Source organism: Aristolochia californica, unplaced genomic scaffold, assembly GCF_029961685.1.
Source record: "Aristolochia californica isolate CCGP_79_NKW_82.1479 unplaced genomic scaffold, dmAriCali1.0.hap1 SCAF_7, whole genome shotgun sequence".
Taxonomy (NCBI): Eukaryota; Viridiplantae; Streptophyta; class Magnoliopsida; order Piperales; family Aristolochiaceae; genus Aristolochia; species Aristolochia californica.
Genome location: NW_027182268.1, coordinates 41,619,784 through 41,633,326, shown reverse-complemented (window position 1 = coordinate 41,633,326; position 13,543 = coordinate 41,619,784). Strand labels below are relative to the sequence as shown.

At 40.6% G+C, this 13,543-nt stretch overlaps 4 protein-coding genes across 4 annotated transcripts; 3 read left to right on the top strand and 1 right to left on the bottom strand.

Annotated features, from left to right (window-relative positions):
- Positions 1–809: 809 nt before the first annotated feature.
- On the top strand, positions 810–2,422 carry LOC137937684 (uncharacterized). The gene is made up of 5 exons (XM_068782800.1): positions 810–1,126; positions 1,236–1,323; positions 1,423–1,493; positions 1,602–1,658; positions 2,131–2,422. Exons 1-5 carry the CDS (start codon positions 1,010–1,012, stop codon positions 2,308–2,310), a joined length of 513 nt encoding a protein of 170 aa, XP_068638901.1. The 5' UTR covers positions 810–1,009; the 3' UTR covers positions 2,311–2,422.
- Positions 2,423–2,647: 225 nt separating this feature from the next.
- Positions 2,648–4,315, bottom strand: LOC137937789 (uncharacterized). The gene is made up of 2 exons (XM_068782970.1): positions 3,653–4,315; positions 2,648–3,283 (listed from the first exon to the last, which is right to left on the bottom strand). The coding sequence occupies exons 1-2, from the start codon at positions 4,258–4,260 to the stop codon at positions 2,752–2,754; spliced, it is 1,140 nt and encodes a 379-aa protein (XP_068639071.1). The 5' UTR covers positions 4,261–4,315; the 3' UTR covers positions 2,648–2,751.
- A 2,574-nt stretch (positions 4,316–6,889) lies between these two features.
- On the top strand, positions 6,890–7,336 carry LOC137937498 (uncharacterized). The gene has a single exon (XM_068782555.1). The coding sequence runs from the start codon at positions 6,890–6,892 to the stop codon at positions 7,334–7,336; it is 447 nt and encodes a 148-aa protein (XP_068638656.1).
- Positions 7,337–8,274: 938 nt separating this feature from the next.
- LOC137937082 (E3 ubiquitin-protein ligase SINA-like 10) lies at positions 8,275–13,153 on the top strand. Its single transcript, XM_068782131.1, has 2 exons — positions 8,275–8,566; positions 12,411–13,153. Exons 1-2 carry the CDS (start codon positions 8,357–8,359, stop codon positions 13,065–13,067), a joined length of 867 nt encoding a protein of 288 aa, XP_068638232.1. The 5' UTR covers positions 8,275–8,356; the 3' UTR covers positions 13,068–13,153.
- Positions 13,154–13,543: the final 390 nt, after the last annotated feature.

Below are 13,543 nucleotides of genomic sequence, written 5' to 3'. Positions count from 1 at the left end.
AGATCCAATTAATCCAGAGGAGAAAGAAGATTGAGTGGAAAGCATGATGGAATCAAGATATAAAAAAAAAATTGACGAAAATTCTCACACCTTTGATCAACAGCTCTGATACCTAGATAGAATTTGTGAAGTTGTAATCTCTGTTCTCTTTCTTAGAGAAGCCAGAGTGAGAAAAATCAATTTATATAGTCCATCAGAATGAGATTACAATGGAAGAAAACCAGATGTGATGACAGTTGGCATAACTGAAATACAGCTAATAGAAGTTCTAGAAGAAGACAGTTATAACAAACTAATAACAATAAAACTAACATTAACAAGTTGGCTTAATTACATAAGTGTTATAACCGACTCATCTGTCTTTGACTTATCAATGATCAATGGGAGTACGAAAGCAAATGGAGAAACATCGATTAATTTCTGAGAATGACACAAACCAACTAAAATTTCTATAATGGATTTCAGAAATTTAGTACATATGGAGTGATATGGAATTAATGGTGACGAAGAAATTGAAGAGCATAATTCTCTTATTGGAATTACACTATTGGGAAGACGAAGAATATTGCATCTTATTGGAATTGGACGTTAATGTAGCAGGTTAGCTTTAAACAATCGTAGCTGACGTGGTAAAGGCCTAATAGACACATGGGCCCGTGGCCGCATCTTTGAACGAGATGAGTTAAAATAAAAACTTAAAAATATCTCCCATGAATCCACCGGATGAAAAAGACCTTCCGATACTATGCTTACGTGTAAATAGCTCTTCAATCGAGAAGTTTCCAGATCTCTTTTACGAGGCATCCCGAAGTTCCATTCCCTGGATATTTTCTTTTTCTCCCTAGAGTTTTACGTCCACCTAGCCTTACCTCTGTCTTGCTTATCCTTCATATGGCCTCTCATCATTCTTTATCCTTGTTTCTTAACAATTCTCACTGCTACAGTCGACGTATCGTGTGGAAGATCCATTCCACAGAAGATCTTTCGCACTGAGGAAGAAATTTGATCGATGTTTGAGTTTCAAGTTCCAACAATGGGTATGCCAGGATCATACTACGGCGTTCTTGGGTTAAACAGGGACTCTTCCTTCCTCGAAATACGAAGTGCTTACAGAAAGCTTGCTATGGTACCATGATTCATCATGATTCCTTTTACGAGAACTCAAAAATTTCGAATTTTTTTTGCTTTTGTTTTGTTATTGAATTAAGGAAATAACAGTTCTGTTTCTTGCTCAGAAATGGCATCCAGATAAATGGTGCCGAACTCCTTCACAGTCCGAGGAAGCAAAACGGAGATTTCAGCAGATTCAAGAAGCTTATGAAGGTAGGTATATCACATTAAGGTGTTGCTTTTGTTTTGGTTTTGCATCTAAAACGTTATTAAACCCATCTATACTATATTCCAATGGTCTGTTTTTGTCAGTGTTGTCGGATCGGAAGAGAAGAACATTGTACGACGCGGGTTTGTACTTCCCTGAGGACGAGGAAGACGAGGTAAGTGTATGGTTGAGAATCAAACATGACTGTATTATTGATCTTTCATGGGTTTCTTTCCTAAGCAAACATTTGTTCTCGACGTTTTACTTTGGTCCGTCTCCACAGAGCTTCTCGGAGTTCTTGCAGGAAATGATGTCACTCATGGAGGATGTAAACGCAGAGGTACGGATTTCATTTCTTGATTTATAAACTGCTTTGATTAGCTGATTTTAAGATTCCTTTACCTCAAGAATGATCTATTGAATGGTGAAACGTAGCGAAAACACGATACGATTCCAGGGCGAACCGTCCCAAAGACACTCGCAAATTTCGGATTTGGTATCTCCATCCGCTGCCCTGTTTTCTTAAGATCGTAGGGCTTCAACACGAGCAGTAAGGAACTAAGATCACCTAAAATATCGATTCTATCTTGACTATTTGATATATCGGCAATGATACCTCAATCGCATTCTACAAGTCCTCCCAGATCGAAAACCACTACCTTCGTCGTTTCTTTTTCATTTTCCCGAGAGTTCGAAGAAACTATCTTGGAACAATTTTTTTTTCTTCAAGGTTAAACTCGATTAATCATTAATGAAATGAAAAGATGCTGCGTGCACGAGTGGTTTTCTAAGAGAGACGTGTGTGGCAACAGGGCCAAGGCTGCAGCGTGCGGGAGCTGCAACGGGCGTTCAAGGAGATGGTTCAAGGGTTCCAATTTCCTCAGCCGTCGAACAATGAAGGTTATAGAAATGGAAAGAAGCGCAGATGCGACAGCGGTCCTGCCGACGGTGTGTTCTCTGGTGTTCACGTGTCCAATGAATTTTGTAAATAGCAACGGACGCAATTTTGTTTTTGTTTTTCGACTCGTGAAGACCATCGGATATGTATGTGATACGACTGTCATTAGTGTTGTGGTTGACATTGGGACATAATAAACATAAATATTGGACAAAAGGAGTAAGATCTAAGTTCATATTATAATAAATTACATGATAAGAAAATAATATTTTTTAAAATTATAAATTTAAACTATAAAAAGATGTCGATTAACATAAGCAGGTATGTGTGTGTTTGATTTTGGATTTGATAGGCGAAGTCAGTATTAAGTTTAGAGATCAAATGAAAAAAGAAGAAAAAATTAGCAAGACCTTGGGGCCGAACCAACAACTAGAAGCTACCGGCAAAAATTAGAACTCGATCAATCAGATCCAAATGCCTAACAAAATTTTGGAGATTATGCGACAACATAGACATAAATCTATAGGCCTCCTCTTCATGTCCTCTTTTTGTTCAAGATTCTCCCGAGCTGCCTCACCTGAAACCTCCAGTACAAAACACAACACAAACCGAAGCCTACCAGGACGAATGCCCAAACAAACTCACCCTCTTTTTCCTTCTCCCACTCGAGCTCTTCCAAACTGAACTCCTCCCTCCCCACTTTCCCCAACATTCCCTCGTTTGCCCGCCCATAAAGGACATAAGCTCGATTTCCCCCTCTCACTACCACACCGGTCGCAAAACTCTCCTCGTCAAGGCCCACTTCGTCGTAAACCACGGCCTCGGACCAGCCGTCGTTGCTCTTCAGTAGCCATGCCACGTGCTGTGACACCACCACCACCGACCCGTCCCCTCTGATGGCGATTCCTTCCGCTCCCGTCAAACTTCTCGGCAGAAGAACCAATCTCCCCATCCCGTCGGCGCCGTCAACCTTGAAGAGTTTGCCCGTGTTAGTCTGAACCACAAGAAGATAGCCACTTGCGGCGTACGCGATCCCATTGAGGCCGCACCAGCTATAGGATTCGTTCCTGTGCATCCATTCAATTATTTCAATGGCTATATCCAATCAGATATAATAATCATCCAAAGCTAGAGCTACGAAACGTCCTCTTGTTCTGGCCGAACGAAATCGATGGCCAGGATGCGCTCGTAATCGACTCATTGCCGAGTGGCGCCGACCACTGTCCAATTGGGACACTCAACCATTTATGAGTTAGGATTGAGACTGAACGATTGAGATTGCCTCACATGGATAAGTTGTCATACTGATTCGCGCTTTGCCCTCTAGTGAAGCTTTCACTAGATTTGTTGAGAAATGAGAGCGACTTACTTCCCTAATTCCTTAATCTAGGGTTTTTTTTTTTTGGCGACTTGTCAACAGAATAAATATATCTTACAGAGAAAAATCGGTGGATTGGTAGATGGGAGATTTGGAGAAGACGGACACGATCCCATCAACGTCAACTTTCCAAATAAAGTTTCCCATGGAACTGGTGACGAAAGCGTTGCCAGCGGGATCCAGCGCGATGCCATTAGCGACCAAACGATGGGATTCGTCGTGGGAGAGCGGAGAAAGGAAGATGCGGCGGCGTGAGCGTAGATCGTAAGCCGCGAGGGCGTCGAAGGGAGGGAACCGTCTGCCGGCTATGACGACGGCTAGCACACGGCTACGGACGGAGTCTACAGCGACGCCGAGAATGGAGACGTTGGCTGGGAGGTCAGAATCGGAGACTAGGGTCTCCACGACACCGGCATCTGATACGGAGTGGAGCGAGTGGAACCAGACGCTGCCAACGACGAAGTGCTGGGCGGACGGATCCCAGGCGGCGGATTCGGGAAAAAGATTGAGGGAACGGAAGTTAATGACATGGTTCTTCCGAGCAGCAGCAGGCACAACTACGAGGAACAGGTGGAGAAGGAAGTAAGATAAGACACAGATGCTTTCTGAATTCTGCCGTGCGACGTGCGGGGATGTGAGCATCATCGATGGGAACCAAATAACCATCTGACAAGAAAAAAAAACACGGGATGGGGGGAAATTGTTGGTCGCGTTCCGTGATTTTGTCCCTAATCTTTATAACCCTAACCTGTCCGAGTCTGACTCAACTACGTGAACAGATTGCTAAACAGTGATACGAAGATCAACCCCATTACGCCCTTATGAATATCAACCCCATGACGCCCTTAATCAGTCCTTAATCAGTTGAATTCGTTAGTGAAGTGCAGGTGACATGTCATCTGGATGTTGGGGATGAAGCCGTCCTTCGTCTCCACTTTATAAAAAAATCACCCTTTTTGCTGAAGACGGAGGTTTGAACCCGCCATATTTCCCAGCCCCCCCCCCCCTCTCTCTCGGGCGTTCTCATTTTTTCCTCTCTCTCCCGCACCCCCTCTCTTGTCTCCTTGCGCCCCCGACGTCTTTGTTCCCTCTTTTCTTTCGGACTCTCCTCTCTTGCTTCTGTTTCTACTCCCTCTGGTCTCCGGCCTCCGTCTCGTCTCCTTGCGCCCCCGACATCTCTGCTCCCTATCTTCTCTCAGATTCTCCTCTTCGGCGTTCGTGTCTGCTCCCTCTCGTCTCTGGCCTCTCTCTCCTCTCTTTCAGCCTCCCACTCCCTTTCTCTCTCACGCTATTCTCTTTTTCTTCAAAATACCTTCCGATTTTGTTTGATTTTCCCATTTCGATTTTCCCATGTAGATTTTGATTTCCCTATTTTGATTTGGATTTCCCCATTGCCCTATTTACTCTATTGTATTAGTGATTTAATAGTAGTAATTAAATTATTATTAACTCAAGCACTTGGTTTAATTAACTTATTTTTATAATTAATAAAATCAATGATTTTATATTTAATAGAAAAATATTTTTAATTAATAATATATAAAAATATATAGTGTGTTAAAGTTAGTATTTGATAGATTTTTTCTATTAATCATGATTTTTTTTATGTTAAAGAACACCATATATTATCAATAAATTAATAACTTAAATGTATTATATTTTTTATGTTATTTTTAATGTTATTTATTATTTTTTATGATTAATCATGTGCAGAGTTAATTGACTCACGTAATTACAGTATTAATGTACAATAAACAATAATCTTTAACTAATATAATATATAATTAAATTAATAAGTACATTAATATATTTTAGTTACACATTAAATTAGTTATTTGTGTAGTAATTATGCTTATTTTACCTAATTTGATGTTTAAATATTATATTTTAATTAAATATACTTTACAAGTTACTAATTCTCTTAGTTTCTGTGTTTTCCTCATTTGGGGGCACTAACACTGAAAATTATTTTCCAATGGACATGAATTTGTCCACACTTTCAAAGATGAAGATCATGTAGATGTATGAGATGAAGATCAAGATCAAATTTCCAGTTTGTTGACTAACGACCCCCCCCCCCCCCCCCCCCAAATTCTTTCCAAGATAAAAGTTATCATCTTCATTAAAAAAATTAAAATGACAGTTCATTTTTCAAATGGTATACTTCATAGTTGTTTAAAATAAAAAAAATTAATCCATGTAAATTAAAATATAGTGAATAGTCAATACTTTATATTATATATAATATCATTTAGTGCTTCATCTGATACTGCATTTTGCTTGGGCTACAGTGAGTTTGCACAAAAACGTCGCTTGAACCGCCAAGCAACCGTTGTGACGTTTAGCTTCGATCTACGTGGGTGTTAAGAAATGCCAAGAGGGTCCAAATAACGGCCCCAGCCATATCTCAATCGTTTTGTTCATCGAATTCGGTGATTGCGTTGCAAACTCCGCATTCTTTGGCTAGTTTTCTTTTTTCTTTCATTTCCTATACATCCCCCTTTGCTTCACAGGAGAACAATATGCTCCGCGTTTATCGTCGTGAACAGAGCAAAGAAGCAGTAGTGCAAGAAACGCGGATACTTAATTACCGACAAAGAAATTGTCCATGTCAAGAACAGTTCTGGTCAGCCCATTTTTTGCCTCTTATAAGGAAAAGATTTGTAGAATATTCTGAGAATCTGGCCGGTCAAGCCATCTATTCAGCCTAAAAGAATGAGCGATCGAAAATTTTCCTAAGGCCATTTCTCCGTGACATAGCAAGCTGCAGTAGGATCTGCGCGGCCGGAGGTGGCAGCCAAGATCACGAATTTGGAGGGAGACTGGTGGATGAGAACGTGATACAACTCCGCAAGCGAATTCGTGGCTGCTTCGTTTACAATCATTAATCTTTTTCTTTCGAAAACAAACAGTTATGAGGTGCCGATTAATTTATTTGCCCTTTAAAGTGCGAGCCACCGTGAAATATAAAATGGGGGACGGACACCGACTATTGGGATTCGGGAATAAGTACAGACCCGAGACCGACTTCTCATGCGTGTCATATTCAGTGCCTGAGAGGAAGCACTTCCGATACAGTAAAAAACGTTATTAACGCCACGTATCAGGATTCGACACGGTAGCCCTCAACCCAACGCTTCCCGCACTTGCCTTCGCCATCACCACTCCTATAAATATTAACGCTCCCTTCCATCTCCTTCATCCCCCCCTCCCCCCAGTTTCTTTTCCCTTGCAATCTTTTTCTCTGATTCCGAATTCAAATTCTTCCATCCTGAAAGAGTGCTCCAGAACGAACATGGACGCTTCGTCTCTCTCCTCGACTATTCTTCCTGCGCTTTCGCGTCCATCGGCACGAAAGATCCGCTGCCGTCCGAAAAGTTACGAACTTACCAGAGTTTCCGCTTCTGGCAATTGGACCCACGACCGTGGCTACGGCGGTCGATCGGTGGACGAGAGCATGATCGTCCTGCGAAAGCGAATCCACGAGATGAAGATAGTGGAGAGGAACTACGAGCCGCCGGCGAAGTGGACGGAGTGGGAGAAGAAATACTATACGTCCTACGACTCGGACGTGTGCCAGGCGTTGGGTTTGTTGCAGACGATGCTGATGAACACGAGGCCAGGCGTCGCCGTCGGTATGGTTGTTCTCGTGGCATTGACCGTTCCTACCTCCACTTTCATGATCCTCTTTCACCTGGTTGAATTGACCAGCGGAGCTTTGTGCGGCATCCATTTCCAATAAAATATACTTCTTGTAAGTAGTAGTTGACATACAGCTTTTGAATTTATATAGTTAAATGACACTAATTACTCGATAACATTCAATTTGCTACGGGTTCTGTTTTGTTAATCTGAGATTACTGGCTGAAGATGCAATCTGTCACTATTACTTCCTGAAGTGCCGATGCTTAGGTCGCTCTGACGTTGTAAAATGAATAGTAAAAAGCCAGTGATGCATGGTTGGGTATGTTTTCGCGTTGATGAAGGTCCAAAACGAAACGAATAGTTAGTATCTCCTCGCTCCACCCAAAGAAGAGAATTCCAACCTTTCTTCCTCTACGCGCATTAATCTAATCCCTGCCCTATCGCAACAACATAATTAGATCTTTAAAAATATCTACATAATTAGATTTTGAGAGAAGCCAAAGGAGATACAACGGTCGGTCTGATTAAACTAACAGATCCGAACTCCACTGGCACAATTTCTCATTAAATTGGGGAGTTGTGGAATTGAATATTTTGTGCCACTATAAGAGACAATAAAAATTAGTTATAGTTTTTTATGTTTACATAATAAAATAAGATAATAAATGGTTAATAATAAAAATGAAAGTACAATAAAAAAACAGAATATTAAAAACCATTTTAATATTTCCTAATTTGTTTTTCTTATAGTTTTCAATCGGAATAATAGATATTTATTTTAATATTTTTAAAATTAAGAAAAAATAAATAAAACCAAAATTCTGTCTCAATAAATAACACAAACATTGAAAAAATTTCAGCTGCATTTCTTTCAGCAGAAATGCCATTTTAAGCTGGAAATTGATCCACCGGTATTCCCTCAGCCCAACTGCTCTGCTCTGCTCTGTTTAAAAGCTACAAGACCATGTAGTAAAATCATAAGTTAGGGTCTTCGAGTCTCTGTCGTGTTACTTGACCTGGAGGATAAATCTTTTGAACTCGGGTTTCTTCTCACTGGTACGTTTACAAATTGACAAAAGCAGAAATGGGAAGGAAAAGAAAATGAGGATTACGACAAATGGCGAAGTTCTCTGTTGCAGGCGAAGGAGATGGAGAAGGAGAAAGCGAAGGCCCCAGCAGCCCGAAGAAGAGGCTAAGAGAAGGAGAGTGTTCATTGGGTGCAAGAGAGCATGGTGACTTGGACCACGGGAAAATCTCTGTAACCATAGATCCCGATGTTCTGGATTGCTCAATCTGCTTGGAGGTTTTAGTGCCACCCATCTTCCAGGTTTGCCACTTCTATTTCCGTAGATATATTTTTCGTTCTCAGGCTTTTTTTAATTATTGAAATAAGTTATGCATCCTGGCTTTTAGGTTTTCTTTTAGAAGCTAACAGCATAAAAAGAGGAACATGAAGAGTCAATTAAAAGCCCTAGTTTTTGGAAAGCGGATGATTTGCATTCGTTGAGTTTTGTCTTGTACTTGAGCGACCTTTTTTTTATTGAAAGGTGTGTTGTGGCTGAATTGGGACTAGGTGCGATCGATGCGCTATACAATTGTCTTTTTCTTCTTTGGATTGAATACGAGCCAATACAAACGTTTTTATTTAATTATTTCCCCTTTTTTAATTTAAACTAAGGGTAGGCTTTCTGATTGACCAGAAGCCAAAATTACGGTGTGTGTGTGGGGGGGCTGGAGGGGTTGACTGTAGGGTCACTCCCTCCCTGGCAAGCGAGTCACCATGCTATTGACTGATCTCAAAACATGAGACCAGACTGGGTGAGGCTAGGTCCATTGGCTCAAAGAACAGATGATGGATCCACCAAGGGGGAGAAGCCATGTTCTTGCACCAATTGATAGCGAGCTGATAATTCCCTTCCACAAAGTGATCGCCTTGGAAACAATTGATGAACATGCTAAGCCTTGGACTAAGGCAGTCAATTCAGCCATTATGGCATCAGCCACACCGAGAGGACTGGCATAGGAAAGGATTACCTCACCGGAGCTGAAGTGAAAGATTCCACCAAAACTTGCGGGGTATTATGCTATTGAGGGTGTGGTTAGCAACTGAGTTGGGGGATGGGCTGCCGCCATAGAAGAATCATAGGCGATGCAAGTCTTCGGCATGTCTTTGCCCTTCTCTTTGATGCTTAGAAATTAGGATATATAACAGAAATAAATTGTTGGCGTAGCTTACTGCTAAATTGACTTCGAATGGTTTTGAAATATGATCAATTTCATTCTCTAAACGCATTTTCTGCTGAGTAGCAAAACACATAAGAGTTCCTTCGCGTAAGTGGGACATACAAAATATTTCATGGGTTTTACTATCCGAATATTGGAAGTATGCGCTTGAAAGATAGGATTCTGGCTTTGGTATGAAGAATTTGATGACTAGGAAAGTAGTAATCATCCTTGGGTCCTGATCCAGGGCCAGATCAGCAGACTAGCTGGCGTCCTACTCAAGTAGAAAACTGGGCATTAACCGCCCAGCATGACTTTGCCAATGCCATGAGACTATTATATTCTCCAGCAATAATCTGTTCACGGCCCTCAAGCTGGAGAAATTCGTTGAACATGCTGGGAATTGAAGACTCTAGAATTGAGCTCTTTTTCTGTATTAGTGGATGTCTTGCTAAGCTGGGGCAAGAGAAGAAAAATCAAGTTTCTTAGTTTCTTATCTCTTATCACTTTATTCATCGTTGCCTACTGGAATTTCTATGAGAAATCAGCTGCTTAATTTATATTAGGCTGTTTGTAGTTAGCTGGAGATGAAAGCAGGGTAAGAAAGGAAAGAATTCGGTCCATCAATCTACCTTCCAGCCCTGTTTCAAAGCAATGATACTCGGTTTTTAGTTATGATAACAAATGAAGCAGCCATTGAATCTGTCATCCACAGTGGTTGAAATCAATCTATGCAACATCTTGGAGGATGAAATTTAGCACTTTATTGACTCAATAGCATAACTCCATTTCCAACAAACCAAATTCCTTGAAACAATGCAACATCTTGGAGGATGAAATTCATCATTTTAACGATTCAACAGCATAACTTCATTTCCAACAACTAAACTCCTTGAAACAATGCCACGTCATGAATGCCCACTGGCCCATATACTCAACAAACTCTCCCTCATAGAAACCATGTTAGATTGACTTCAACATTCAGCTGATTTCGATCATCCTCTTCTGCGAGTCTTCTTCTACTTCTTTTTCATCTTCTTCTTCTCCTGCTTACTCCATGGAACATAAGTCTGCAACTTCATTGTTCACCTTTTCACCTTCCCAAATGTCCCCAAGTGCACATAGTCACCTCTCTCGCTTTCTTCTTCAAAAAGGCAGTACCTAGGTTACACAAGATGAACTAGTAATGTCTAAAGGGGACCAGAGACTCCTATGGTGCTACCAGCCACCTTGATCCAGGCAATGCATGAAAAACAGAATGTTGACGAAAATGTTTAGCCCATGCTAATGCCTCCACTTACTGGCAATGATTCTGTTGAATTGATAAATTCAGTTGATTGTCAGTTCCGCACAACACCGAATTTTATTGTATCAATTGCCAGTAGGCCAGAAATTATGGAAGCTGTCATGCTAACTGACATTCTTCTTCAAGCAAGATCTTATACAGTAATATGGTCCATTGAAGATGACTAGAAATTGGGGTCTCACGGAAAAAGAAAACAGTAATTGAGACGCTTCTTACTGCTACAAAAATCACGTATTTTATCCCTCCTTGGCTACCTTCCAACTATGCCAGATCTATGCTATGAGGACATGGTGCCTTCGAGGGCCAGATCAGCGGATTAGCTGGCATACTACTGTAGTAGAAAACTCAGCCTTAACTGTTCAGCGTGACTTTGCTAATAGCAAGTGCCATGCGGTAACTCAATCCCAACTGAATGGAGCTATGCGCACTGCGTGGCAGCAATGACGCATCGCACTATCCTTCTGCAGGCTAGAGAAACATGATGAATGTGATGCAGATGGGGACTCTAGAACTGAGCTCCTTTTCAACATTAGTGGATATCTTACAAAGCTGGGGGCAGAGAAGAAAATTTTGATTTTTCTTACTGTCTTTTGTTCTGATTGCCTCGTTCTTCTTTTCCTATTCTATTTTGAATTTCTGTTAGAAGATCAGCAGTGAAGCCGTATTAAGTCTGTTTGTAGTTAACTGGAAATGAAAGGAGTGTAAGAAAGAAAAGAAATTGATCTGGCCTCCAACCCAGCTTCTTTGTTCTGTTTCAAAGCTATGATGCTTTGTTTTAAAATCATAACAGCCTTGCTGTTACAACGTGGACTTGGAAAGGTAGCTTTACAGTAGGTCTAGGAAACAGAATTCAACTTTATGGGTTCTCCGGGAAGTCTTCAAAGAAAATATCCCTTTAGCATCACTAACTTCCCTGTTGTGGTTACATTGTTGGAAAACATGGCTATGCTGTCCAAAGAGAAATTATAATTCCTTGGCGACATGTCTCTTTAGTAACCATTTTGAAGCTCCTCTTTTCTGTTGGAAGCGTTATAATTCTCTTATGTACACTTAAAGGCATCTTCAATCTGCCTGTTTATGTCCTGATGCATCGGTTCAGAGGCTTGAATGATTAATATTCATGGGTTGTTGCTGGAAGTTTTCTCAGAAATAAAAAGGTAAAAAGTATATCAATTTTTTTTTTTTTTTTGGGCTTCATCTATTATCACTTTAACATGAAGAAAACACTTTGCTTGGCCCCAGTTGTTCACCAGTTGATTGTTGAACCTTATACAAAGTTGAAAGCTAGTACTGGTTCACATCAAGGTCCATATAGTAGACAAGGTAAACTTGGTTTTAGTCGGAATACCAATTTAATCAATGGCCTCGAAGTCACTGTGAAGGTTCATTAAAGTAGAATTTGGCTAATAAGGTAGTATCTCTGCTTGCACTGCTTGAGGTATCTAACTTCATCAACTTTCAGCATTCTGTATATGTAGTTTCTGTCTTCACCTTTTGTAAATCCTATAAGGTTTATTACATACGTGAAGATCCGTTGATTGTTCTGGATCCCCTTACAAGCGAAAATTCCAGAATTATGAATTTTCAAATTAGTGCTATTAAAGTTAACAGCAAGAATTGATCTTTGGTGATTGTCATGCAGTGTGAAAATGGACATATTGCATGCTCTTCTTGTTGTATCAAGCTCAAGCAGAAATGCCACTCCTGCTCATTGCCCATTGGCTATACCCGGTGTCTTGCCATTGAAAAAGTTATTGAATCCATCAAAGTATACTGCAGAAATTCCCTCTATGGGTGTAGAGAAACCCTGTCATATTCTAACAAACCAAGCCATGAGGAAACTTGTTTGTATATGCCATGCTCGTGCCCCATGATCAACTGCAACTTTATTGGATCTCCTGAACAGTTATCAATTCACATCAATAACAACCACTGGGCTTCCGCTGTAAGGTTTCGATATAACTGTCCTTTTCATGTTTCCATGGACAAGAATGAGCCTTTCAATGTTCTTCTAGGGGAAGATGACCTTCTGTTTATAGTCAATAACAGAGAGGAACACATGGGACATGTCGTCTCAGTGCATGCCATTGGACCCCCTTCTGCTAAAGGGGGTCATGCATTCAACCTCATAACAAAAAGGGGTGCAAGATCGCTTAGTTTGCAGTCTTTTGCAAATAGTGCAACTAAAAGGTCTGCTGTGGCTCCTGGTGTGGATTTTCTGTTGGTTCCTTATGATTTTAATAGTTGTGAGCGGCTTAAATTGGAAATTTGTATCTGGGGAAATAGGGAGTTCGATTGAGGAGAATGTAAGATTGTAATAATTCACTTATGTTGAACTCTTCTGTATATCATGTAAAAAAGTGTTTGCAATATTTATGTACAGTTCGTTCTATCGGTCCATACAGCTTTGCGTGTTTTCTGTGATCTCCTTTGCCTGATTTCCGCAGCGCGCCTATGGGGCTTTCATTATTTTGCAAGCGAAAGGAGGAAGGTGTTTTACATGATCTGAAGGCAGCCCGATAAAACGGTGACGGTGTTTCTGCTGATTCCAGCTCCGTATAACATACATTTTAACAAAAGAGGAATCATCGTTTGGCATTTATAGAACGATGATGAAAAATGAGCGTCTTAGGAGCAAATATGGTTAGTGTAAGGGGAATTACGATTCACTTGAAATAATTGGAGCAATATAGTTTTCCTCAATTTTACAACTTTTTTTAATGACGAAAATGAATTTCTAAAATGACCGACTTCTCGCTTGTCCTCCTAATATTT